This window comes from Poecilia mexicana, unplaced genomic scaffold, assembly GCF_051168715.1.
Source record: "Poecilia mexicana isolate PSO_F unplaced genomic scaffold, ASM5116871v1 scaffold_15, whole genome shotgun sequence".
NCBI classification, from domain to species: domain Eukaryota; kingdom Metazoa; phylum Chordata; class Actinopteri; order Cyprinodontiformes; family Poeciliidae; genus Poecilia; species Poecilia mexicana.
This window is the reverse complement of record NW_028263384.1, coordinates 12,755,181-12,783,087: the sequence shown is the minus strand read 5'-3', so window position 1 is coordinate 12,783,087 and position 27,907 is coordinate 12,755,181. Positions and strand designations below refer to the sequence as shown.

The following is a 27,907-nucleotide window of genomic DNA, read 5'->3' as shown; positions in this document are numbered from 1 at the left end:
CCTTTTCTTTCTTCTTCAGTTTTGGACCAGTTGCCCTTCATGATGATGTCACATCCTCTGATTCCTGGCAGCCTGGCGCCAGCCTCTGTTTCCATGGCAATGGGCCAGATGAACCGACTGAGCACGCTGGCCAGCATGGCCAACGTGGCGCAACTCCACGCCAACCCACCTGCCAGGGCTCCCACCTCTGTCATTAAGGTGAGCCCAGATGCCCATCAACCTCTCAGACTTCGATGGCTAATGGCTTGTGGTCTGATCTGCGAAACCGACTTTGAGATATCTTAGGTGCTCGAATATACTGCAGCTGTCTTAACCCTTCATTTCATATTTTACTTTAAAGATTGGGTAAGTTTTTTTTGTTGTCGAAGTCTCTAAGGACCGAGTCCTTAGGGAGTTATTACAGCATGAGTTACAGGAACATGCCTCTGATTTCACAGTTTTAACAATGCAGACTGTTATTTTTATGACGGCGTCCCAAAGAGAGTTTAGAGCAAGCTTTTTCCTGTAAACATCGCAGTGAGTTTTAAAGCCTTCCCTCTGTGCAAAAATAAATTTCTTTAGTGGTTTGCGGGATGCTTTGGGCCTGTAATATTGTGAAATAAAACAAAGTGAATTTCAGCTATAGGTCAGTTGGCAGAAACTCCAGTCTTTCCCGAAACCAATTCTGACTGATAATCAACAAATAAAAACTCTTTTGCCTTTGGCATTTTTTCAGTTTAGAGGAAAGCTGAAAACTTGACTTTGAAGAAAAATAATTAGCGTTGAAGCGTTTTGTTTTTTTTTAGATGCCGACATAATCTCTGCTACTTTGAGAAATGGGCATGAAAAGAGGAATGTAGCTTGCTGCAAGTTTTTCTCCCCACAAACTTTCTATAACAACAAATAAAATGATGTTTGTTCATAGTGGTAAGATCATATGTGGTTGGTTTTCTATAAACATTAGCAGTCAACTGGCTAGGGCTGTTGTAAACGAATATTTTAGTAATCGAGTAATCTAACGATTATTCTTACGATTAATCGAGTAATCGGATTAAAAAAAAATTATAAAATGAAATATTGGTAAATCTGGCATAATACCGGTGTTACTATCAGATATCAATCAGTCCAATTTTTCATATTTGAGCATCCCTAACAGTTGCTTTTTTGTAGTTTAGAAAACTAACCTGTAACAATAATAGCTCACTTTCTAAGTTAACCAGAGGAAAAGTTATAGAAAAATCTGAAATTATATTGAATTTAATAACAAAGAGGCAGGCTCACAAATATATGCTTATAAAAAATGTCTACAATCCAGCTTTTAGTTTATGTATTCATCTTCAGTGAGTTTAATAGATTAATTAAACTCACCTTGCCAACTAACCTGTCACGCTTTGGGTTTGAAAATACGGGAAATGCCGCCTGGAGTGGGAGGAGAGGGCGAATGAACGAACATGGGGTGGAGGGGAGGAAATAGACCAGCGGACTGACGAACCGTTAGACCGGGGGACGAACACGGGGGGAAGCAATACGGGATATTTACGACACCTTCACTGGTCACACTCAGAAACTCATCTACCAGCCATGTACGATGCGCTCCGCCACCCGTTTCTTCAGACCGGGATATGAAATTTATTGTGCGGTTCGTCGGTAAAGCTACATTTACACGGTAAGCATCAGCTACTCAGCCGCCCGCCCCGTTCAGGCTATCCGCTCACCTCAGCGCTCTTCCCGCTGTTCGCTTTCAACCAGCAGCCCCGGAGGAGAAATGCTGCCGTACTCCAGGCATTCCCCCAGTCATTTTAAGGATGCTTATTGGTTCCCCAAAAACGATAAAAAGTCGGGCATTATCATCAATCCATAAAATCCCCACGGGCCAATCTTGAAGATTGGACTTTATGCCGCTGAGACTTAGCTTTTGTCAACAACTCAGAGGCGGAAGTGAGAGCTCCGCGCAACGCAAATGAAGTCCCGGCCGGAACACGGTGCGCTAACTAATAAAACATAAATTAACGAAGCTTCGAGGCAGGTAAATTTTCCTCGAGGAATTTTAGTAATCGAGGTACTCGAATCATTCGAGGAATCGTTTCAGCCCTACAACTGGCAGTAAAAAAGTTAGCATCTTCTTGTCAGTCTGATGACAAAGCCATGCTATTTTTCTATTTTTGGTTATGTATGTTTTTGTGTGTTTTTCTTACTTTCCCAAGTCATGGCAGTTTTATGTTGTAGTGTTATAATGCATTACATAAAAAAAACAACAACAATTCTCTAGGTTAACAATATTTCAGGCAGCCCAAATTTCTCTCCTTCCTTTTGTCGTCCCAGCGTCTGAATCTGAGTCACGCTTTGTTCACTTGTAAGCTTTTCATGTTCTGTTGTTTGCCAGGAGCGAGTACAGGACACTCCTTCCCCTTCTCCTTCAATGGAAGAAGCTCAGATGTCATCCAATCACAGCAGCAGCGTGTCCAGTTCACCGCTACATAACGAGCGCACCGCAGAAACAACACGTACGTGCTCACCCGTGTTACCGGCTGCAGCCTGAAAAATACGTTCAACTTAAGAGTTGCTTGAGTCTCTTAAGTGTGAGTCAAGCTTCTTCCTGTCGCATGTCAAAGTGTCCCTGGGCTGCCTACTGATTTGCGTATAAACGTGTGTGCATTTGTGAGGAAAAGCACTTTTTAAGTTCAGTCTGTTTACATCTGATCTTTGTGATTGGTCAAATTAAATGCAATAATAGCTTTTTACTTGTTTTGATTAGCATCTGCCACTTTTAAAGGGCCAACGTGATCTGATGCAACCTGCATAATCACAGGAGCAAAGTTATGCTTCGGGTTTAGCTGTCAAACAGAATTGATTTATCTTTCGCTTAAAAGGTCAAGAGGGTAAATTGTATAGCAGCTCCCAACATTTGTATATGCTCACATGTAGTTATTGGATTTTTTGTGTCTCTTTTTTGGGGGACAACACCATTTAGTTTCAGCATGAATTATTTAAATGTCTTAATTTATCTAAAACGACGACGGCTGCAAGGTTTTAACCAATATCTCTTCTTTTTCCTCATTCTCACAATGTCCCTTCAGATCAACTTCATGACGGCCTGTCGTCGGGTCTCAGCGTTCTGGGTCATTCTCCTGGCTTGGTGCAGGGCACCAGAGAGACAGATGGGACGCCAATGGATTACAACAAGGAGAACAAGAGAAACCACTCTGACAGGGGTACTACTCACAAATAATAATAATGCGTTTTATGCAACCAGACTTGTGGTGCAGCAATTTTGGATCTGAATATTTCATTTACTTTCTAAACCCGTGATTTTTAAACATCTTGCTGTGCTGGTAATGTATTCCCTCACACTTTAACCTTGATTCGCACAGCAGCTCTCTTCTGATTTCTAAGAATTTCTTCTTAGAGTCAATGATTTAGCAATCATAATGAGCAATGATTAGTTTTAGGAAGAATCCATCGACTTTTTCCCAAATGTTGCCAATACTGAGCAGCAAACCTGAGACTTCCTAGCCGACCCGTTGTTCTCATTGAATTCAAACAGCTGTGCCAGACGCACACGCTTCTTTGGCGTTACTTATTTCAGGGGAAAAGGGTTTTGTCATTTACCAAGTAAGAGGTTGATGAGGATTCACGGCCTCACCCTTTCTCCCCACTCCCTCTCCTCCTCTTCTTCTCTGTCAAGGCCCCCCCTTGGCGCGCAAAGACAAATAATTCTGCAAAACAGGACTCCATTAGACCAGGAAGCGGCGCTACATTAGCGAGCCATTTGCCAGGGCCGCGGCCTAACGAGCCAGGCGGCCTCCCGTGCTCTCAGCTGGACCTCATCTGCATAACGACCGCCTCTCCGTCGTTAGGGGCCCGCGCTGCAACGTCAGTTGTGTGGTTCTCCCTGTCAGGGAGGTTTGCATTAGCTTAATGAGGACTGCTCAAGGACAAACAGTCAGCAGAAATTTACAGCGAGAGAACAAGCGGAGGCAGACGGAGACTTGTTTGCATGTGGATTTTTTTTTTTTTTTACGGGTGCAGATATTTTCTAATGCCGAATCGCATTATTCACTAATTGAATCTAAAAAAAAAAAAAAAAAAAAATCACAATGCCTTCATAGGTAGGGATTCAGATGCTGTCACGTAGCTGCAAACGTATCGACAAAAGCAGCGACGGCGACGCGGACGCTGCACATCGCATTTGTGCGATTGATTTTCAATTGATTTTTTTTTTTTTTTTTTTTCCCGGCATGCAAATGAAACGCGTGTACATTTGGCGGATTGCGAGCTTTTGTGTTTGACCTAGAACATCACAGGACGGGTTCGGCGTGGATTGAACCGCGTTTCAAAGGGCTCCTCGGCGCTGTCATTCTGTCAATCCGTTGTATAATAATCTGCGCGTGCGAGAGAGACAGTTTTGGCTGTGTGTGCTGTTTTCAGTGGTCTTTGAACAACGCATCCATCCAGCAAAGATCAGAGGCCATCCCTGACACCTCACTCCCATTAACCAAACATCAGCAGAATTTCAGTCTCTCTCTGTCTCTCTCTTTTTCTCTCTCTCTCTCTCTCTCTGCCCCCTCCTTGCCTTTCTGTTCTCTTCCGCTGACTGGCAGTCTTCACGTTGTGAAGTTCATTAGCCCTGGGGACAGGTGGAGAGGAATGGGGGGGGGGAGAGACGAACTTGGAGAAAAGAGAAAAACAGACAATGACCTTGGTTAGGGAGATAGGTAAATGATCAAACAAGCTGGCAGATGTGTGTGTGTGAGTGTGTGTGTGAGTGTGAGTGGGGTAAAGTAGGCGTAAAACAGTAACTCAATAAAGGATCAGTCACATCCAAGGAGCTGAGGGAGCCCACGCTGCTGACTGTGCACTTCAGCGGCTGCAAATGTGTGCGTGTCTGAATGTGAGCCACGGGAGTGTAGTTGGATGCCCTCCGCTGAGCTCGCCAGCACCTGCTAATTACCTTTCTCTACAGAGCAATGCTTTTAGCGAGGAGCAGAGAGAAAGCGGAGAAGCGGGCGGAGGGGCCTGGGAGGGGGGAGGAGCGCGGTGCTTCTCGTACGCGAAAACACCTTGAACGTGACGGTTGCCAAGACGCGAGGCCGCGGCGGAGAGGGAAGAGGTGGGCGGGCTTGGAGCCGAAGATGCTGTGGTCAGCTAAGTGGAGAAAACACCCTCATTTGTCACAGACGGAGAAAAGTGCCAGATATCGCATCGCACGTCCGTGGGGCCCCCCCGTCCCCGCTCCGATAACCGCCCGCCCCGGCTCCCGGGACGTCTCTGTCCTCAGTGGCTCGGATAACAGTAAAGTGAGCAACCGGCTGATTCATAGGGAACAAAAACAAGACAAAAAAAAAATGCAGAAAATAGCTAATCTTCATATCCGCACCCCCCGACCCTCCCGCCCCGCTCTCTGTCACCAATAGGGATCGCACAGTTCTCAGGTTTACAAACAGATGGTCATCCATAATGCAGGTTCTTAGCTGCTTTTATGGGACGTGTCAAGCTGTGTTGCATTATCAGCAGGCAGGATGCCATCTAATAAAGGGCAGACGCGTTTTTAAAACCCTAAAACAGAACTTCTGTGCGTGTGCGGCTGAAGTTGCACGCAGTAATTAGAGTAAACACCCTTTGTTCGTGGGGCTTGACATGTTGGCGGAAAATTAAGTCGCAGAGTGCTTCGAGTTCGTGTTTCTCTTTAATTACACATGCATGCGGGAGTTATCGATCCTTCTGCAGATAGTACGCAAATGAAACTGCCAAAATGCTTGTGGGCAGAATGTCACACTAATTACGAAAATTTGTACTTGCATTAAGGCAAATGTGGAGATTAATACAAAGGACAGAGGGATCGCTTAAGAAAAGCTGATGCCTGGGATTCTGGGAACAGTAACCTGTTGGGGTCGATGTCATTTAGATCGTTTATTATTTGTTTATGTTGCCTGTTGGGCCTCCTACATGCAATCCTCTCATCAATTATTGGCACCCAGCGTAAAAGTGAGTAAAAAGCTTGAAAACATAACGGCACACGGAAGACTTTTGAAAAATGAAAATTTCACTTAGAATATATGTTGTTGTTTTTTTGGTACAAATTGCATTTCCCACAGCTATTTGCAGCCCTAAGAATCTTTATGACACAAACTAAATCTTCTTTTTTTGTTTGTTTTTACTTTATTTAGAAAATAGTAATTAATGACTACATGGAAAACAGATCCTACATTCGCAGCCACTTTTAAAAATGATTCTTCCTCTTCTAAAAAAAGGACGTCTTTAATCGCGATTTTCAGATTTGCTCCAAATAATCAAGCTTTTCCGCTTGGTTGATTGAATTATACTCTTAATCTCATGAGAGTACAGTGACTTAATTATGTTTTCTCGTCTCTGTGTTGTGAATTCTTACCGATACTTTCATGCGGGTTTGATTCTGTTTTATTTGTGGCGCTTTTATTCCTTTTTGTTTCTTTTTGTCCTCAACACTTTGGTTTAAAGTCGCAACAGAAAAATGTACAGTTTGATAAACACTAGTGGATTTTAAATAGAACAATATGCTGTGACCAAGCGAGAGTAAGGTTTTTGGTGACAAAAAGACAAATCAAGGTGAGTCTCAAACACAGACTGAAGATGTGGAGAAGCACCTCATCCCCACTGTTTGGTCTGGTGGAGGAGGTGTGATGCCGTGGGCCTCGTTTACCAGGAAACCCTGTTAGAGTGCATTGGTCCTTCTCGAAATCCATTAACATTTTAACTAATAAAAATTGGACTGGAAACTGAAATTTCCAAAACTTGTTGACAAATCAACACAGAAATAACGACTGTGTAAAAGAAGTTGGCTTATTTCTTATTGTTTTAATAAGAAGTTTGATGTTTTTTTTTGTTTTTTAATGTTTTTGTGTGAGATTGTGGAATTGAGGGAAAACAAAAAAATCAACTTATTTCCAGATCTTGCACACAGACAGGATACGTCTCCAAACATAAGAAAGTCAGGTAGCGATTACTTTGTAAGAGGATCAAATCAGCTCGGCGTGTTAGTCAGGAGTGAATCAGCCTCACCGACTAGACATCAAACCGCTTCTCTGCCCTCCAGACAACAGCTCCTCGGCTGCGCAGGTGACCAGGGAGAGCGGCGAGAGGCAAGTCTACCAGAAAGCCCTGTCGGCCAGGGAGGGCTGCGAGAGGCTTTCTTACCCCGCAGGACAGAAGCTCCCAGCAGGTCTCCACCACACTCCCTTCATCTTCCCGGAAGGCCTGTCCTCCATAGAGACCCTGCTCACGAACATCCAGGTGAGCCTCTGCTGGGGCTTTGTTATTATGGCACTGCTGAGATGAATAGGAAGGGAGATGAGCCACTCTCTGGGATTTCCTGAAATCGTAAATAGCAGACGAGGCAGACGTTTAGGATACGCTGTAATTGGGTTTGGGCGTGTGCTGACCTGCTTCTCAGATTTTTACATGTCTTTGTTATCGAGGAGCAACAATGAATAGAAAGCCATTCTTTGTTTGGTTTTCTCTGTATGAGTGTGTGTGTGTGTGTGTGTGTGTGCTGGCAGTTCCACTTTAACAAGGATAAAGTGTTGACTTTTTTGTGTTAGAAAAATGCCTTTTTATACTTTTTGCTTATCTAAATATTCAAACTTGACTAAAACTGACTCCATGTAATAAAGCTTCAACACCTGAGGAATTTGTTCTCCTGGATTTTGCTCAGTAGGTTAACCTGTCGGTCTCTGCCTGTGTTGTCTCCAAGCAGGGTCTGCTGAGGGTTGCCATAGAGAACGCCCGAGCGCAGGAGAAGCAGGACCAGCTGGAGAGGACGGAGCTGAAAATGGAGCTCGTCCGAGAGAGGGAGCTGAGGGAGACCTTGGAGAGGCAGCTGAGCATGGAGCAGAAGAACAGAGGTAGCAGACTGGTAGAAAGCAAACATTAGTTTAATGTTTACTTTGACATTCTGGCTGGAAAGTGCTGATTGAAGTGGCACATTTCCCCCCATCGACATTTTCCCCTGTAAACAAAGGCGATTCTGCCGCGCGGCTAAACGAGGTTTGGTTTAATCCACTTCGCAGCTGACAGGGTGTCCATTAAGTTGAAAATCAGATAAGGAAGTGAGGACACCGACAGTATATTACCCCTGAAAGCAGCTGCAGAGGTGAATTAGAGTGATGCTGGCAGAATACTACAAACTAAATCAAGTTTGGCAAGTTCACAGACGCTGTCATCTGCAGCACAGGCTGAGCAAATTCCAATCAAGGACATTTTGGGTATTGGGGTCACACAGGGTGGAGGAGATGTGATGATGAAGTGGTGAAAGGTGGACACCAAGCTGACCACTGGCAAACAGAGTCAATTTAGACCAAATGTTAACTTTTCAACCTGCATGTAAAATCAGTGCAGCTCGCATTAAGAACACCACCCCCATGGTAAAACATGGTGGTGGCAGCATAATGCTGATGGGGATGTTTTTGTTGTTTTTTTTTATCTGGAATTGGGAAGCTGAGAAATCTGTGTCAATATTCATAGACGTTCTTCATCCAGTCTGACTGAGCTGGTAAAGAAGCATGGGGAACAAAATTAATGCAGATGTACAAAAATGGTAGAAACATTCTCCAGCTGTGCACATTTCCGTTCCACACTTTTCAGATTTTTATGCATATAAGCTTTTAGAACGCATGTATCGTTTTTCTTCCACTGGAATAGTTTTTGCACAGTTAAATACATCAAATGGGCGTCAATATATCTGTAAGACGCTTTAGTTACAAAAAAAAATAAAATCTACACAAGATGTGTAAACGTGCAAAATGTGCGTTTCTCTGACTGCTTTTCTCATCTGTCTTCAGTTCTGATTCAGAAACGTCTAAAGAAAGAAAAGCGCAGCAAGCGGAAATTGCAGGAGGCCTTGGAAGAGGAGGTCAAGCTGCGTGATCAGGCAGAGCACACACTGCTGCACACCGCCAACACACACATAGGTACAGAAACTGGACAAAAATATCAATCTCCTTACATTTCTGTTTTGACTCTGAGCCTTAAAGTTACAGCGCTAATTCTCAGTTTCATATTAAATGTCACCAAGCTTTTCGGTGTAACTTAGCCCTGAGTGTTCATTAGCCTCTAATTAAGCGTCCTTATTAATTAATGACCAAACAACAGGCCATCAATCACTGGCGGCGCCTGCTCACGCAGAATCTGTGACCCAGGACGCCGACGGGAGCGGCCACGACGACAGCAGGCTGGACAGCAAGGCGACACAAGGTACAGCTGTCCAGATAACAAACACTGCTGCTGCGGGGCGCAGCTGTGAAAACAGACTTTGATCAGGAAAAAAAAAAAAAAAATATATATATATATTCTGCCACTGAATTTATTTGTAGAAAAGCTGAAGTAATTTGTCACCAGAAGACAGGCTTGAGGAAAACTTGTTAAACTTCTTTTTTTGTTGTTGTTGATGTACTAAAATTACTTTTAAGGGAAAGTGCTGATGTTTGCTCATTAAAACAAAGCATGACAGTTAAAACTTTGTGTTATTAGAGAGAGCGAGAGAGAGAGAAAAAATCAATTTCATTGTAAGAATGGGGGTATTCCTGCTGGCTGGGATTTATTTAGCTCCCGTTGACTGAGCTAGAACAACGGATTTTATTATTTTACCTACTGGTTGCTTCTGATGCTTAACAGACCGATCTACTGGAAAGGTTTTGAAAGATTTCACAGCGAGGCCGCTCCTGAGAAATTGAGCAAAATGAAATGAAGCGTGAAGCAGTTTCACCGGGGCTGCCAGTTTAATGAAAACAGACGTTTAATATATTTATTTCACTAAGATCATTGTCTTCACAGAGACAGGTAAAAAAAAAAAAAAAAAGATACATTTAAGATCTTAAAGTGACAGTGATCTCCAGTTCGGCTTCATCAAAAGAGAGAGTCGGTTCAGCCCACCTCGGCTCCGCGCTGTGCCAAGGACCACCAAACCAGACAGTGCGCTTGTTCAAAAGCAATTTTTAATTGAATGTCAGTGAAGCAAGAAGAGAACTGGCCACTAATTAATGGCTGTCTTAATTGTCCTCATGACGAGTTTGTTTGGACATCATTTGCATAATTAACACCCAGTAATAAATCATTTAAAGGGGAATTGTCTGTCAGACAGCGGGGCAGGATCTGCTCTCTTTGTGCCAGGAAGTTTTATCACCCCAAAAAAAAAAAGACGGAGAAACACGGAGCAGAATAAAAAATTTAAAAAATGCTTTGAACTCAATAATATTTCTTTGTTAGGGATCAGCGGTCATGGCTGCGTAGGAGCTTCGGTATTTATTACAAACTGATTATTTCTTCTCTCAAGAATTCTGTTATCGGGTTTTGTTGCAGGTTAAATTATTAGATGAATCCTGTATCTATGTAAAGCTGCGTATATTATTTTACTGCCTAAGAAAAAAAAATCCCTTCATAAATCAACCGCAAGAGTTAAATAAGAATCAGGAGGTCTTTGTATATTTTTCAGGATTCTATTTAAAAGAATCAACAATTAGTCATTGACTATTTTTGTCAGTATCTTTTTAATGCAGAAATGAAAACTGGTGCATGTTCTCTCTGCCGATACTTAAACTGCTCAGTAAAAGAGGGAAGTTTAATGGCTACGAAATACAGATTCAGAATACTATTACCTGAGGTCTCACAAGTCTCTCAGAAATCTAAAGGAACTATTTTTATGGCTAAGTTCAAAGTATTACTATGCAGCCATAACTAAAGAGAGAGAATTAAAGGGGGAGAGGAAACCAAGATTTAGAACTATCCCGAGGCTTCGAGGACGATCCGGGTCATGGGAAAAAAATCTGGTTTGCAGGGAGCAGGGAAGCTGGGCTGAGACTGGCAGGTGGAACTGGTTTTCTCTGGAACTGGAATGTTTGAAAGTTTACAACAAAATTGCTAAGATTAAAGAGGACAGCTCTGATAGATAAATGTCTTATGATACTGGTGCATCTGAAGGAAAAACATAAATTCTCACTGGTACTTCACAAAAAAAGAGATAAATGAAAAGGTCGGGACAGTATATTTCTATCCGAGTTGCTGAACTCAGCTCAAAGCAAACACTTCCGGGGTGGGAGACGTCACGAGAGACCGATCAGCCAATCAGAATTGACCTTTAGATGATGTAAGAACTACTGTACAATGATTAATGGATTTTTATGAAACAATTCTTTTAGATTCCAGATAGATGCCATTCTCTAAACTAAAAAAAAAAGTCAACAAACTGTCTCTTTGAACATAACTATCTCGTGAGACAATTTTCACATTCAACTGTTTTATTAAACATTTAGTCACTGCATAAATAAAAGACATTAATTTTCAAATTTTTTTTTACATCTGTTGGCAGCTTTCATAAAAACAGGCAGGACCATAACAACGAGCAAAGTCACGAAAAGAATCGCAGTTTTGAAAAAAAAAAAGTCCGACTTTTTAAATGCTCGGAACGACTAAATCTGAAGCCATTTTAAAGTATGAAAGATAAAAAATCGAGGGGTGTAACGCACACAACAATATTTATTATTTCTCCTGGATTTCAGAGGCCAGAGTTTTCATGCAAACCACAGGGAGGTACTGAGGCTCAGGAACGAGCAGATGGACGAATGGATGGACGGATGCGTGGAGGAAACGGTGACGAAGATTCCTCATTTTTTGACACATACAATCAACAGGCATGCTCAGTCCAGCAGTGGCATCCGGGACACAAATCTCTGCTTCCCCTACATCTCGAGGGTGACATCCGTGTGGTTTAATTTATTGCCTCTATCATGAATCCCCATCCGTGGTGGAGCAGAGCATTTTATTCTGATGTTGTGTTAAAGTGTTTCTTTTAATCAAAGTTTTTAAACCGTAGATTAAAATGACCATAGTTTTCTTCTTTTTTTTTTCCCTGTCAGTGCTGTTTGTTTAAAGCAAGTGATGAATATAACTTGTAACAGAGGTGTGTACATATATATAGTCACCATTTTTATTATTGTTATTATTGTTATTATTATTATTAATATGAAAAACATGGCATGTTGTACAGTCAGTAAATGACTCGTATTGTGTATGTTATGCAGTAGTGCAGTTTGACAATACAAACAATACAGATTCTTTTTATTAAACCGTGTCATTGCTTGCTTTCAGATCGAGTTGTCGCTTTGATGACTTTTTAAAACCAAAATGGCGGCGTGTGGATTTGCAAGAGGAACGCGGGTGTTGAACTTTCTCCTGTCTTGTCCTTGTTTTAGAGAAGTGTGGCGGGTCTGGCCGCATTGCGGTGTGAGCTAACGTTGGCTCTACCGAGGGGAAAAAAGTGGGACGTTCCCCCTGTTGAGTAATTCGTTTTATTGATTGAAAAGCCCGACAGAACCTTTTCCAATTCAAGCGGCAAAGTGGACAACTCGCAGCACTTTTAAAGAGACAAAGACGACAGGTAGATTTAGGGGGGGAAAAAACAAAAAAACTAAGCAGAACTATGGTGACGAAACAGAACAAAGAGCTTCAAGAACAAAAAGAAAAATAAGATTTTAAAGCTAAAGTAAAAAAAAAAAAAGGGAAATAAAATTTATGCTTTCATTATTATTATTTTTTTTTTGACCAGTGTTGCCCTTTGCATAAGAATGTCGCAAAATAAATGTCGATTATCAAATATGGACCAATATAATTACAAGTGCAAGGTAATATAATAAAAAGTTTACTTATTTCAGTAATTGTGTTGAAAACATGCGACTTGCATAACTTAATTACAGTCAGAGTGATGCATCACCCTGACTGTAATTAAACTTCCTGGTGGACGGCTGCTCTGACTTTGGACTTAATAAACACAGTGGTCCAACACCAGCAGATGACATGACCCTCATCATCATCTAAAATTTACTTACATCTAAAAGGATTCAAGACCACTGCACAACACTCCAGTCCTTTTTTCCCCTTATCCCAGGTTACACACTTCTTTCATGAATGGAGCTGCTGTGGCCCGGGTTTTGGACTCGTATGTTAGTGGTGAATCTTGAAGCTCCGACTTTACCTCTAATTCAGGCCTTGTGAGTGGAGTTGGCACGACAATCCTTTCAAGACTGCAGTTATAATTTTATCCTTTCCTACTACACCTGTCCTTCCACTAAATTTTCCATTCACATGCTTGTTTACAGCCCTCTATGAACTGCCAGCTTCTTGAGCACTAATGCTTTGTGGCTGGACTCTTGGGAAGGATATCAGTGACTCTCTGCTTGACAGCTTTTCAGCCCGCTGCCTTCCCCGTGATTATGTGGGTCATTCAAAAATATTTCTGTAATGAAACCGCTTTTGCTGTTGGCCTAATGAAATGTTCTCATTTTTTTAAGAAACTGAACATTAAGATTTTTAGTAGCTGTAAGCCATAATCATTCAAATGAATGGTAATAAACCAGGGATTCACGATATATCGGCACTAACATCAGTATTGGCAGATATTAGTCATTTTTTAACATACTGGTATTGGCTCGATATATATATATATATATATATATATATATATATATATATATATATATATATATATATATATAAAAAACGATTCCGAAAAGTTATATATTTAAACTGTATATAAACATTTTAAATATATCACTTTGCTTCTAATAAACATGCTTCACTTTTTTTACCCAAATTACAGAAATAAATTAACTATAATAAATTAAAACTACAAAAACAAAATCCAGATTTTTTTTATTTAGATAAAGAAACAGAATTGTGTTTAAAAATTCCTGTTTTCAACCCATATTTCGCACCAAGGTTTTCTTTGGAGTGTGTGTCGGGGGGGTCTTTTAGGTTTTACTCATGCAGTCTTGTCTACATTTGCAATGTGCCATTTCCTGGACACAGACAGATAAGCTGGGAAGCAGCACTGAAACAATACCTCTGCTGCAGGCCGTCGCTCCTGACTACACAGAGGCTGACTGGTGAAAAGCAATGATTCACAGAAACGTGCATGTGAATGAGTCATCAGCTTTTCAGATGACCACCTCGGAGGCTGTCTTTGGCTGAAAAAGATTTGACTTCATTCAGCGCCGCTCTCCGCTCTTTCACCGTCCTCTTGTATCTCTCTCTGTCTCTCTCACACACACACACACACACGCACGCAAACACCAGCGCACACATAAATCTCTCACAATTCACCGAGCAGATTTGTCCTGCTGAGAGATGTGTAATGGAAAAGATAAATGGAGGATAAAGCTAAGGTGACAGGCCCGAGTTCATGCGCGTTTGTGTATTTGCATGTGTGTTTGTGCGAGCCCGCGTGTGTGCGCCGCACAACAGACCAGCAAACCATCTGCTCATCTCCCCTTAATGAACAAAGCAAACAGCAGGAGTCAAGGCTGTCTCCAAATCTGGAGTCTCTTTATTGGTAAGCACACACACACACACACACACACACACACACACACATCTCCGCATTGTTTAATCTGATTATCTTTGATTGAGAACAGGGGCGAAGCAACCTTTTTAAACCTCACTCCCACATCAGTGACAGAGAAGGTCTGAAACACAATTAGCAAGCTGTTACTGAGCTCTGCTTTGCAGTCACATCTGACCACAGGCAGCCAAATAGACCTAATGGGTGGGAACTAACCAATGGGAACTAATTTAACTGCATCTGCAGGGTGATGGGGAAACGCAACACTGTTAGACAGCTGTTCGCCATATCTTTTCAAATGTACTTGGACGAAACATACGCGCCAGATCAATTGGCTGAGGGAGTGAGCACAGCCTGGCAACGGGGAACACACACTGATGTGAGTAAAACCGGCAGCCAGTGAACTTAAAGACAAAGCAGGCTATCTGCAGAGGAAGTCTGGCCCTTGACGAGATACGACACTGTGCACATTAGGCCAGAGGACCAGAAGAAAAAGTAATTAATCTGGACTTTTTGTAGCCATATCCTGCTTTAGACCCTAAGGACAATTAACACTGTTACCCCCTCTGTCAGACAGTGAATCACATGACTTCAAGACATAAAACATTTCCTGCGCTGCCGGCCACACGGTTATAAATACATCATAATACGCAAATGGCCGTCAACGACAACGTGGCTAAAGATGAAACATGATTACATCTGGGCTTCAGGGCAATGGAATACCCTGATATGGGTTAAATGATAATAGCAGGGTGGCATCATGGGTAAAATGAGCACTCAACAGGAGAACGATCTGGACACATGATCTGCCCTGATAAAATGCTCATGAACCTTACACTAAATTCCAGCTAGGAGAAGGGAGCGCATCGTTAGACGAGTGGAGCTCTCAGCCTGGGGGTTGGAGGTCTGCTAATAGAGACTGAAATAAAAAAAAAATGTTGCATATATGAAGGTTTCCGTTATAACCTTTCTGGGAGTGTAACAAAATGTAATTGGCTGGAAATTATTACATAAAAAAATAAGAAACATAAAACTTTGTATTGATCATATTTTTTTTTAAAAACAGGATTTGTTCCATTTGCTTTTATTGTGTTGTGTTTATATCTTTGTTTTTGTAACAGATGGGGTCGTATTTTGATTGTTTCATATTTCCATGTGTATGATTTGAATAAAAAAATAATTTAGAAAAAGTTATACAATATCTAAATGCTTTATATAAATAAAAAACAAGCAGCAATTATTCCTACTGCTGCTAAACTAACCACACTGATAATCAGGAGTCGTTTAGATTTTTATTGTTCTTACGTTTACACTTAACACAATTTTTTGAAGGTGTCATAAAATAAACACACTATGAAACACAAAGTTAAATGCAGACAGACTTTAGCTGTTTTGATGTGGAACATGATGTTGAATGAATGAGAAGCAAGCTCCTGCCTTCAGATGACGCTAAATGTGCGCATCTGTGAGACCAGTAGTATTTGCGTGTATGAGTGTGTGCGCATTATTACAGTCAAGCTAATGGTATCTGTAAAAAATGTAGTGACTTAGATTTTGATACACAGACTTCAGAAAGAGTACGATATAAATACCTAGTAGATTTAGTTGTCATTTTGAGTGTTTATTGCAAAGAATATTACATCTTTGTTGTGGTTCTGCTCCTTCTAAAGCAACACATTTGTAACAAAGTGATCTTAGGCAGCTTTTGTTTGACTACTCTTTTTTTTGCAGTCTGTTGGGATGGCACTCGTTGCTTGAGAATTTTTAATAATGATCTTAGTAGGAGCGATAGGTGTTTTTTACATCACCACTGTTGTGTTTTACATCACACTGTCACTGTGCCAGTTGCTGCTTTGTGTCAGTTTGGATTACCAAAATTATTTCATATTGTTAGGCGCCAGAAAAATGACACACAGAGAGAGAGAGAATAGTCATCTGTTAGGATAATTATGTAAAACAAAAGTATACATCATGGGTATATGCCCCTATCATATTGTCACACTTTGGGAACTTTTGTGGGAACCTACATGTCATGATGCTTCTGTTACACCTGAATTTCTCCACCGTAAGACAATAAAAGTTGTTTCTATTCTATTCATTGCCGTTTTATATAATAAAACATGAAAGGGTTTAGTGGATATGAATACATTTACAACACACCGTAGTACCCCAGTGATAAATGATTTGTCCAAGGTCTTGCCTGCCTCTTGTCTATCGACTGTTGGATATAACAGCTACAACAATCCTAGAAGAGATCTGGCAGGTATTTAAAACTGGTAAATTAATGGATTAAAAAATGATCTGCTTCTTTGTTAAACCCCTTTTAAAAACAATAATAAACCAGTAAGTAAAACAGCAAATTATAATAAAAACATGATTTAATTAGAGCTGATGGATAATTATTATTCAACGTAATGTGCCGACTGAACACAGTTGAAAGGTCAAGTTGGTAAAAACGAAGAATCACAACATGGTACAGCAGCGACCTCTACCGTTCAACGACTTTCATTCAATCGAACGTTCCAAAGAATGCCTTTTTTTTCCCTCCTACGGCTTCCGTAGCAAATTCCTTCCTCCTCTCTCCTTTTCCTTATTGTGGCAACATGGATCATCGCAACAACTTTATTGCGGTGTTTAGGCGTTAATTCCGCTTTGTCCGGGAGTTATCGACCTTTCTCCGGGTTCCTTCCCTCATCTGGACACCATGTTTACCACCACCGGCTCTCGGGGCCTGTGTAAGTGCCGCTTCTACTGAGCCCTGTCACCGCCTCTTAGTTGAAAGCTAACTGGTGTTAGCATGCCGTTGTCATTCATTTACTCCAGGCTGTTATCTGTCAGTTAGCAGATTTGTGTTTTTATCAAACGTCATACGTCTCGCTTGTTCAAACAGCCCGTCTATTTAGGGGAAGTGTTTTTGTTTAAATGAATGTTTAGATAAACTGGTGGACTAGTGGTTTTCATCGTAAACTCTTGTTTTGTATTTGTGTGTGTGTTTTTTTTTTCTCCAGACAAGGCTCCTCTGTGTAAAGGCCTCCTGCTGGTTCTCAATGGGCTGACTGTGATGCTCACCCTGCTGCCACAGTACCAGGACATGTTCGTGTACAGCCTGCAGGCTGTTGCACATCAGCACCAGGCATGTCTGACATCCAGAGGCCAGATGTTCAGTTTTCACCCAATAATTACAAGCCTTCCTCTGTCTTGTCTTCTGTCAACAGCAGAGCAAACATTAGCTAATTAAATCACCAGGCTTTCTAGTAGGTGGCTATCGCTACCTACCTACTAGGTTTATATTCATATCTTGAGTTGTTACAGATGTGTAGTTTTCTGTACATGTACATTTAGGCATACCTTTTTTAAATAAAATAAAATAAAAGTAGCTAGATCATGTTTTAAAGTTTTGTGCACATAAAGTAGTTTGTCCTAACGCACTTGGTAACTTGAAAATAAGAGCATCGCCGAAACGGTCCGAGTAAATATAGGAAGGGTGTGATCCTTTTTAGAGCTCAGGGGTCACAGTGTAAGCCACACAATGACCCCTGAGCAGGAAATACATTTGAATGCTGTGAAAATGCTTTTTATTTGATTTTAAACATTCGTTGGGTGTTTAAGGAGCTCTGCTCCTCTGTGTGCTGCAGGTTTGGAGGTTGTTGTGCGGCAGGTTGATCTGTCTGGACGTGAAGGACTCCTTCTGCAGCAGCCTGCTGATTTACAACTTTCGAATCTTTGAGAGGAGGTTTGGTACCAGGAAGTTTGCTGTAAGTATTAATAGTAGGCCTGAATATTGCCTGTAGTGGCAGCTTTGGATCATTCTGCGTTGTGCTGCTGCATAACCCACTTGTACTCGGGCTTACGATCACAGACTAGGTCCTCATGCCAAGTAGCCTCAGACCATCACACTATCACCACCACGTCTTTTGCTGATATGTTTTTTCTGAAATTCTGTGTTAGTTTGACGCCAGCTATCATGGCTCACCCTCCAAACAGTTTCTGTTTTGTTCTGTCAGTCCAAAAAGGATTTTCCGATTTTTCCACCCCCCCAAAGTTTGGGGATCATTAAGACGTTTTTGCCTTTGGTCAGCAGTTGGGTTTGGGTTAGGAACTTTTCCATTGATGTGATTTTTGCCCATTCTCTCTGTTGGAATGGAATCATGAACACTGATATTAACTAAAGTGAGTGCAGATCATCAGATGTTCTGGGTTCTTTCATGGCCTTCCAGGTGAGAGGCCATAGGTCTCCTGGTCGGTCGAGTTCACCATCGTAGGCAATTACTCTCACTCTGGTTCACTAGAAAATCCTAAAAAATAGCGTTGCAGCCCTTTACTGATGTCTTTAGATCCCAGATGACATGTTGCTATTTCAGTTCTTGCCGCCTACTTTGTTGTCTGACTGGTCGTATTTGAAGGATTTCTTGATTTGGGAGTATTCAGGATTATGTTTGGTTAGTCAGAGTTAATTATATTCCAACATGTTGCCAAATTGCTTGGCTCCTTTCATTAAACAAACAAACAAAAAATCCTCATATTTGCTCAAATTGTCTTTGATATTAAAATGTATTTGATGATCTGAAACATTCAAATATGAAAAATCAGAAAATCTGTCTGTGGATATTCACAGTACTGTGCCTCTTTTTTATTTATTTACTGTAATGACAACATTACTGAAAAAGCAGAACATTTCCATTCTAATCATAAAGGAAGCGTATTTGATCACCATCCAGTCTGCCTGTCATTAACGACTTTCAAAGGAAGAGAACATTTTCACTTCCACAAAGCGTCGTCTATTTTATCATACCTCCTTTGGTTTTGAGCTAGATGTGCTATTCTGATTATTGTAAATGTTTTTTATTGTACTTCCAGTCCTTCCTGCTGGGCACTTGGTTTCTCTCTTCCCTGGTGGACTTCCTTCTGGCCCAGGCCTTCCAGTTCCTGTTTGAACATGAAGTGGAGGAACTACCAGCCGGACTGTGAGTAGAAGGCTGGTCCACTGCGTATTTCTGCATGTAAAAGTCATTTTGTTGTTGCTTTTAGGAGTTTTGAAGGTCTGTTTAAAAATCTGTTTATGTTTTTGGAATATTTAATAGACATTGTTATATTCTATTAAACATAGGCGGAAAATCCTTTATTTTTAACAAATAAGTAATGATTAAACCACATCTCTGTCAACACCAAATTTAGAGTTCTTTGACAGACTCTGTTAAATTATTAAGCCTTATTTGGTAAAATTGATACATTAGCTTTAGTCCTTCTTGGATCATCTTGACTCTTTGATGTTTTCCATCCACAGGCTCGCTCCGGTCTTCTCTCTGTTTGTGCCTTTCTACCAGTCGATCCCCAGAATGCCAGTCACTCAGGTCCTGGGACACATCCACATCACCAACAAGACTCTGGTTTACATAGTGGGCCTGCAGGTGAGCCCACATTTAGAGTCTGTACGTGAACAATTCACTTGCCCTGTGGATGAGTTCTTAACAACTAAAAGTTTCCAATCAGCAGAACCTTTTTTAATTTTAAAAAAAAAAAATTTCTCTTTGAAATGTTCTCTGTTGCAGCTGCTGACTTCCAGTCCCTTCATGTGGCTCCTTGCACTCAGTGGACTGGTTAGTGATCGTTCTGTTCTTTACTGTGCCTTTAAAATGAGACGAAGGGATTACGAGGCAGTATGCTCAGAAGTGTTTTAGGTCTTAGCGACTCTCTTTCAGACTAAAGCAGCAGGAAGGTCTCAAAATTTCAGCACGTTTTTGTCATGTTTAAGTTGGAAAAAGAAAAAAAAAAAGAACTTTTGCATCAGAAGGTAGCATTAAGCCAGGTAATCTTCCTTATTGCAACAGTTTTCAGTCTGTGTGCAACGTTTCATTGCAAAACCGACATTATCCCATTTTGCAACTCATACTTTGTGTTTTTCATGATCTCTTAGCCCTTGTAAGCAATATGAAATTCCTGAGACGGTTGTATTGGCACAAATTAGAGTTTTTGTGTTCTCGGTTCATATGTGTGCTTTTCAGATCTCGGGAGGATTGTACCACTCCAATGCTCTGTGGTTGCAGAAGGTCTTCTTTGTCCCTGTCTGGGTATCTTCTGTTGGAAAGTACATTCTGGAGCCGCTCTTCTCCAGTGAGTCCAATCGCTAATTATTAGGATAGGAAACCATTCCTTAAGAGTTTTGTTACAGGAAGTGTTTTAAAGCCATAAAATCATAGAGAAATGGTAACAACACTATTAAGTCACGACCTCTTTTATTTTGCCATAATTTACGCAGGTACGTTTCACAGGAGTTCAATTTCAAGAGAGACCTGTTTCAAAACCAAAACGGAAAGTAACAGTATTGTCAAAACAGGAAATAATCAATACTTTGCCAATACACTGTCTAGCACACAACCTTGTGGGACACCTATTGAACTTTCTGCTTACGTTTTTACGTTTCGAGCAAGAGATTACATTGGGTAACATCGTTGGAGACCAACATCAGAAAACAGCTAAAAAATATGGGGATACTTTTAAACAGCATCATAAAATCTGCTAATGACCATTGTGGGTCTTATTTGGGTCTATCGTATTGCGTTTAAGATTAGTTGCTACTTGATCACCAAGTGTTGGCTGTATCTAAAGTAAAATAATCCCAAAGTGTTTAGGTTCAGTTATTACTACATTGTAATGCTACAATATTTTGTTGCACTTAAAAGATTAAATGTCATTTGTTTTGTCAGGTTCTGTTTTTCTGATAATTTGTCACATTTATGATTAAGCATGAAGGTCCCATTTAGAAACAACAAGAAAAAGTTTTTGCAAGTTATTAAAGTTATAGTACGTAGCAAAGCATTGTTTCAAAACATAAACAATAAAGCGGCTCTGCGTTTCATCCTCACAATGTTCCCGCTATCGTGCGCAGCTCTTAGCAAAACGTGTTTCTATGAAAGTTGTTCACGCCTGTGATTCTCCAGGTTCCCAGCCCAACGATGAGACGCCGCTGGGGATGGGAGCCACTCTGGACATTCAGAGGCAGCAGAGAATGGATCTGCTCGACCAGCAGCTGCTACTGGCCCAGTACAACGAGGCCCGGAGGAACGTCAGACGTCAGCCACAGGTAGACTCACACACACACCCACGCACACACACACCAGGAGGTCGAGTAACTTTTTTGAAAAAAAAAAAAACTTTTATGAGTATTTTTACTATGCTGTACTTTTTACTTTTACTTGAGTAACTTTATTATAAAGTATATTCAGTCTTACATGAGTAACATTTCTGTATTCTCTACCCACTGCGAGTAGCTTCACTGAAGGAAGAACAAACATGTTTTAATTTAAAAAAAATCACCAGACACAGACGCACACCTGCAGTTTCTGCTAAAATTTCATAAGTTTTTTGTTTTGTTTTTTTTTACTGAAAGAAACTGATTTAGTAAAAAAATGTTTTGCCTTCTTTTGCTATTTTTTTTTTACTACTTTTATGAATTTTTGTCATTTTTTTCCCCCTTAAAATACCAAAATTTCCACCTGACATTACATTTTGGTTTGTCTGATTATGCCAGGGTGGGCTACTGCAGTGGACCAGGTTATTTCCCTCTCTGAGACACAGAGGACAGAACAGACCTCCAGTCCAACCCCACCCTGAGGCCCAGACACACCAGTCCACACAGCCTCCATTACTGGAAAACTCTCCTGTTGCAGAGGAACAGGTGGCGCAGAAAAACCCGACGTCCTGCCTGATCTGTGTCAAAATGACTGCCAGTTTTATTGGCGTCCCGCTCTAACTGTGCAACTTTCCACAGGTTGCCCGGTTAGTGGAAATGGGCTTTTCCAGAATCGACGCCCTCGAGGCCCTCAGAGCTTCAAATAACGACATTAACATGGCGACCAACTTCCTCCTGCAGCACTGAGGAGAAAGAACCAGGGGGCAAAAAAAAGGAAAAAAAAAACAGAAAAGAGAAGAGGAATAAAGACAGCACATGAAAGCAGCTCAGCAAAAATAAATGGGAAAGAGAGAAAAGCTGTTGCTCCGAACCAAAGAATGGGAATGCTGGAGAACTGGAGAGAAGTCAAAAGAATATTTTAAGAGATAAATTGCAGGCAGCGCCTCTGCTCCCTGAAGCAGGGTTGAGCTTCGGTAACCCGAACTGAGGCCAACCGCAAATTGGTTCATGGAGAAGTGTGAAGCACAAGGTGAAAAGTGGCATTGCTCTCTCACGGTCGTCATAGAGGAAAACTGAGGGCTCTTAACATAAGGCAGATACATTTGAGCTCTGACTGCAACGAATAGCCTGTCAACAACACAAGACATGAAGAAGATTTTAGCTCTCTACAAACATTTACCTAGAAAATACCAGCTCTATTACAGCCTTGAGACAGACCCTTTATGTGGACACCATGTTAAAGTTGCGTATAAACATTTCTATTTATCCTGATGCCACACGATACCGCTTTTCAAAATGGCTACGTTGTAAGTTAAAACTTAGATTTGCTCCTTACGCTAATTCGAAATCATGGAGGAAGGAAAAAGAAGCACCCATTCTTCAAAACAATGCATCAGGATTTTTATGCGATTTATGTCTCTCGGCTTCATGCTGTAATTGATAAACTGGCACCTTTGGCCAGTCGTCGTAACGCAGACGTATGGAGGGATCTGGACGATGTCGGCATTGCGACCCATTTCACCAGGATTTGAACCGCACCGGTGTTTGTTGGCAGAGACGTAGCAGAGCTGAGCTGAGCTTTTTCCTGATTTAGACGCTAGAAGCAGTTAGCCTGACTCGCACTTAACTTACTGAGCCACACTTCTTCAAGCCGACTGGTTTGGCTCGGTCGAGCTCTGTTGTCGTGACGCTGGTTAGACAGGCTTTCTCGGGGTCTGCGTGGCCGCTTCTCGTGTCCGTAACATCGTATCGTGCGGCGCAGAGCAGAGCGGCCCGTTTCGGCTTTATTTATTTCGTCTTAAAGTGAGTTTGTTTTTTGTTCCCCCCCCTCTGTTGGCACTCTGGTTTTGAGTCATCAGTCTTAAGGGTCTGTTGGTATTTATTATGCAATTCCATAATGAGAAATTTATGGAAACTTTGCACTGCATAGTACCTGCTCTGTGTACTTGAACATAGATGCAAAAGATGTTATATTGCAGCCACTGTGTATTGATGTCAAAGACAGATGCTGATTTTATATTTTGTGCATAATGTTAATTATATATATATATGTGTGTGTGTGTATATATATATATATATATATATATATATATATATATATATATATATATATATATATATTACCACTGAACTGAATCTTTGGTGTTTGTGCCATTTTTGAGAGCGATACTGTAATAAATGGCAGAGATGAGGGATTTGTTGCATGGACAACGTTCTGTTGTGCTGTAATGATTCAAATTTGATCTGTGAATTAAAAAAAACAAACTGTTATGAATTTCTTTTTGTTCATCTTGTCTTTTACTCTCTTTAATATTTTTTTTTTTTAAATAATTTTACGTTTCTTATAAATAATTTAGCCATTTTAACCATAAAATTAGAACTCCACTGCCACAATCTAAAAAGTTAATGTTTTTGAGCAGTGAAGGCACCATAAGTTAGCATCATGAACTTACAATAAAGTCAGAGGAAACATTGAAGGAGTGAGAAGCTTTTTAAAAGAATTACAACCATTGTGTCTATCTCTGATTCACTCTTAACCCTATAATAAATTTAATCATAGGCCTATCCTCATTGTCAGTAAACATTTTTTTTTCTATTTGGAGCAAAACTTTCAAGCCTCAATTAAAAAAAAACACTTAGCTAATATCTAATGTTTTGATTGTGTTTCTTTTATAAATTACTAATGTTCAGCTGTCAAATAAATTAGTTTTTTGTTACGCCTGGGCTTTCTAAACTAATTTCTTTCATCTCTGAAACCAACTCCAACTCCCGTGGGTTATTTATTTTTAGCTGTTGCAGTACTGACTTTTAAACACACGGTGGCACTCGTTTAATAAATAAAATCACCTTTGTCCCGAGGACACACCAGCTACCTGAATGATTTTGTTGTCTTCTGCTACTCTGATTTTATTTGGCATCTAAAAAAAAAAAAAAAAAAAAAAAAAACTTATTTAAACAGCTGTGGAAAAAATGGCCATATGACATGTTTTTTATTTTATTTTATTTATTTATTTAAATCACCATGCGACCATAAAAAGCCTGTTAAATAGATTCACATTAAACCTTTTCGTTCTCAGCACTGATATTTTGTAGAAAAGATTGTGAGTTATTTTATAATCAAACTGGATTTGATAAGAAAATCGAGCATCAAATTTGGGTTTTTACTTTGAAGAAATCATTTCAATAACACAAATTAAACAGCAGCAATTTAACACTGAGGTACACTTTGATGAATTTAGGAAATCGTGACTGAATTAAAAAAAAAAAAAAAAAAAAAGTACCCAGGAAATGTGACGCTCTGTTTGGTCGCTAGGTGGCGACAAGGGAGGCAGATCTCAGGGAGCGTTGTTGGGTTACATTGCCCTGCCACACCCACCGGCTCACAGACAGCAGCTCCAGCAGACAGACACGCTTCAGGGTGGATCAGTTTCAGCTCAGAAGATTTATGCACATCCTCACATCGGAGTTTTAAAATCTTATGACACCCCTAATATTTTCTGAAAGCACACGGGGAAAGTCTTTTTTTTTTTTTTAATAAATATATATTGTTGCTTTATGGCTCCAAAAGAGCAGAAAGAGCTCAGAAAAGCAGGTAGACTAGAGATGATTTTAATGGCTGCTGGGCTGGAAAACAGCTTAAGCCAAAGTAATCACGTAGCTCTGAGTGTTGCTGCTTTTCCATGTTTTTACAATGATCCTCCGTTTTTTCAGAACATTTCTTTACATTCTTTATCAATTATAACATAAATGAGTCCAAGGGCAAGTTTTTACACAAGTCGCTTATATATTCCAAAGCAATTTTTTTTTTCTTCAAATTAGAATCTTTTTTTATTCTTATTATTTTTATGTGATCCCAAATCTTTCTGGAATTTATTGTATTTTACAGAGAATTTGAAGAGCAAATGATGTGATGATGATGTGTGATGTTCAGCAGCGTTTCCCCCTTCATCTGGCAGAAAAGCCATTATCATTTATTGCACACCCTGCCAAAGCCTTGGAAAACATCAGCACTTTTTGAACATTATTTGTCATTCCAGGTTATTCGCCTGTGACTCTATTAGCCAAGGCCTACTGTACTACATTATGATGTACCGCTGCTCTAAAGGAAAAGCGTCTCTGTCAAGGTCACATGAAGAGAGGGGGTTTCGCTGCTTAGTCGGATTTATGGTCAATTATTAGTTGAAACCAGATACCAATTTTTTTTTCTCTTGCTTTTGGTCATTTAGAATTATATAAATTATTTATATTTGCTAAAAGACAGTAAACTTAGCAAGATTCTTTTGTTTTCTTTAGAAATTTCTTTTGTGACTTTCTTCGTATTCAGGATCTCACATGTATCTGGTCAGTATCGGGGAGAGTTTGCTGGAGTTTTCTGGCTCGTTCCTCCCGACAGAACAGGTGGAACCGGGTCAGATTTGTAGGCCGCCTCATCCGCCCACGCCTTTTCACAAATTCTCCACAGGGTTGAAATTGGGGATCAGTGACAGCCATGCCTAAATGAAGCCACTTCAAAACCGCTTTGATTGTACTTGGAGGGTTATGACCAGTATGCAAGCAAGCTTTTACTTGCTCCAATGTTCTTTTCTCATGATGCCACCTATTTAATGAACTGCCACCCCCATACTTCACGTTTAGAGTGGTACGAGCATCTCTGTTTTTCCTCCCAATGTAATTATAGCCAGACAGTTCTGCTTCAGTTTTATCCAACCACAGATCACGTCTCCAAAATCAAACGTCTTTGTTGCTGTGTGCATCTGCCCACTGCAATCTGGCTTTTGGTTTCTCTTTTGACATAAAGGCTTCTTCCTCGATGACTGGCCCATGTCGATCCAGGACATGTTCCACTGTGGATAATGATACCGTCTTAACGGCGTCAGCCAACATCTTCACATGGTCTTTGGATTTTGTTCTGGGGTCTATCTGCACATGTCAGAACCAAAGCACATTCATCGTCTCCTCGAGCAGATGGTTGGACATTCCCATCATGTCTATGCTTGCATATAATTGTTTGAGTAGATTAAGGCGGCACCTTCAAGCATCAGTAAATTGTTCCCAAGGAGGAACCAGGCGTGTGCAGCTGCACAATTCTCTTCCTGATATCTTGGCTGATTTATTTTGACCTTCCAAATATGAAAGCAGGGTGATCTTAAGTATACCCTCAGGTGTGCGTCCAATTAACTCAAATGCATCATTTTCATGTGGCCGATTCGTTGTTCAAACCTATAGAAGCACCAATAAAACAGTGTTTTTCAAAACTTTTTATTTTGCTGGATTTTGCATGTGGGTTTAGTTAGGCTTGGCCGGAAACCTGAACCTGATCTGAGTCAATGGGGGGGGGATCCAGGAGTTCAAAAACTGGAGTAAAATTCAACATTAGGAGGTGGAATCTGATCTGGCTCAATGTGGAGCAGAAAAGGCAAACAGTAAGGTATACCAAAGATGTTTTCCTAGAATTAATACAGTGAACGAGTGAAGAAGGGTGCCGTTATCCGTATCGACGCCACGTAACCCGCCGAGGGTTAATGTGTGTCGCCACTGTCTGTCATGCTAGAGAGGCTAAACCTTCAAAAACAAATCTAAATTAAAAATCTTGCATCACATGAAAGTTTATAAACTGGGAGGGGTGGGGGGTGAAGTAGATCAAGGTTCACGCTTCCTCTTGGGAGGCTTGATTAGGAGAACGTGTTGTTGAAAAATCTGGCTGTTTGTGTAAGGACGGCAAATGAAAAGTCCAGTTTGCACTCTGCAACAAGCCAAGCAGGAGATTCAGTAAGCGTGTGGAAGAAGGTGCTGTGATTCATCCCGAGGCTGACTGAACCTTTTGACCTGATCTCCGCCATGAAAGCTGATAGTGGCAGAATCATGCCGTGGGGATGCTTTTGTTCAGCAGGGACGGGGTACGCTGGCCAAAGCTGGAGTGAAGAAATGAGGGAAAAACAGAGAGAAAACCTGTGGATATTTTTTTGCGTGGTGCTCCATCTCTTCACGTGGCAAACAGCTGTTTGGTGTCTTATCGCAGATTTAATGTCTTTTGCACAGAGGGGATGTGGATCCAGATTTAAGCTGCTGCACCTGGAGTCCCCGGCCTTTGAAGGTCTTTCACCTCTCCTCTGTTTCTTCTTCTCTCTCTTACTTGTCTTCATTTTGTGCGGATCAAAAAGCACACACGCATGAACGCACGAGCATTCTCGCCGTAGTTTTAATTTTGGGGTTGTTACGTCACTGCTCCCATGATTAAACTCAGAAAAAAAGTGAAAAATGAAATCAATACAAAGAACCCAATGCTGTTTTCCTTACCACCAGGAAACAACATTGCCCTCGTTTAAATAATCAGCGTTTACTAAGAAAATCAGTTTTCTTGTTTACATGCCTGCTGCTGCTGCTGCTGCTGCTGGTGAGCACGTCTCACTTCAAACACTCCGAGGTCATCACCA

At 40.8% G+C, this 27,907-nt stretch overlaps 2 protein-coding genes across 4 annotated transcripts in view; both read left to right on the top strand.

The window, feature by feature from the left end:
• dachc (dachshund c) overlaps nucleotides 1–12,074 on the top strand; it is a 33,055-nt gene extending 20,981 nt beyond the window's left edge. For 2 of the 3 annotated variants that reach the window (XM_088012930.1, XM_014968229.2), the window contains 8 exons: nucleotides 20–198; nucleotides 2,363–2,483; nucleotides 3,057–3,191; nucleotides 7,052–7,248; nucleotides 7,709–7,859; nucleotides 8,796–8,924; nucleotides 9,106–9,207; nucleotides 11,508–12,074. In XM_088012930.1, the coding sequence (XP_087869056.1) occupies nucleotides 20–198; nucleotides 2,363–2,483; nucleotides 3,057–3,191; nucleotides 7,052–7,248; nucleotides 7,709–7,859; nucleotides 8,796–8,924; nucleotides 9,106–9,207; nucleotides 11,508–11,545 (1,052 nt within the window). In that variant the 3' untranslated portion in view covers nucleotides 11,546–12,074. The remainder of the gene's footprint in view (nucleotides 1–19; nucleotides 199–2,362; nucleotides 2,484–3,056; nucleotides 3,192–7,051; nucleotides 7,249–7,708; nucleotides 7,860–8,795; nucleotides 8,925–9,105; nucleotides 9,208–11,507) is intronic. The other variant, XM_014968239.2, reaches the window with a different exon arrangement.
• Nucleotides 12,075–16,887: 4,813 nt separating this feature from the next.
• Nucleotides 16,888–23,748, top strand: ubac2 (UBA domain containing 2). Its single transcript, XM_014968252.2, has 10 exons — nucleotides 16,888–17,079; nucleotides 17,353–17,477; nucleotides 17,980–18,099; nucleotides 19,202–19,308; nucleotides 19,629–19,752; nucleotides 19,894–19,941; nucleotides 20,347–20,455; nucleotides 21,283–21,425; nucleotides 21,873–22,019; nucleotides 22,113–23,748. Exons 1-10 carry the CDS (start codon nucleotides 17,049–17,051, stop codon nucleotides 22,218–22,220), a joined length of 1,062 nt encoding a protein of 353 aa, XP_014823738.1. The 5' UTR covers nucleotides 16,888–17,048; the 3' UTR covers nucleotides 22,221–23,748.
• The last annotated feature ends 4,159 nt before the right edge of the window (nucleotides 23,749–27,907 follow it).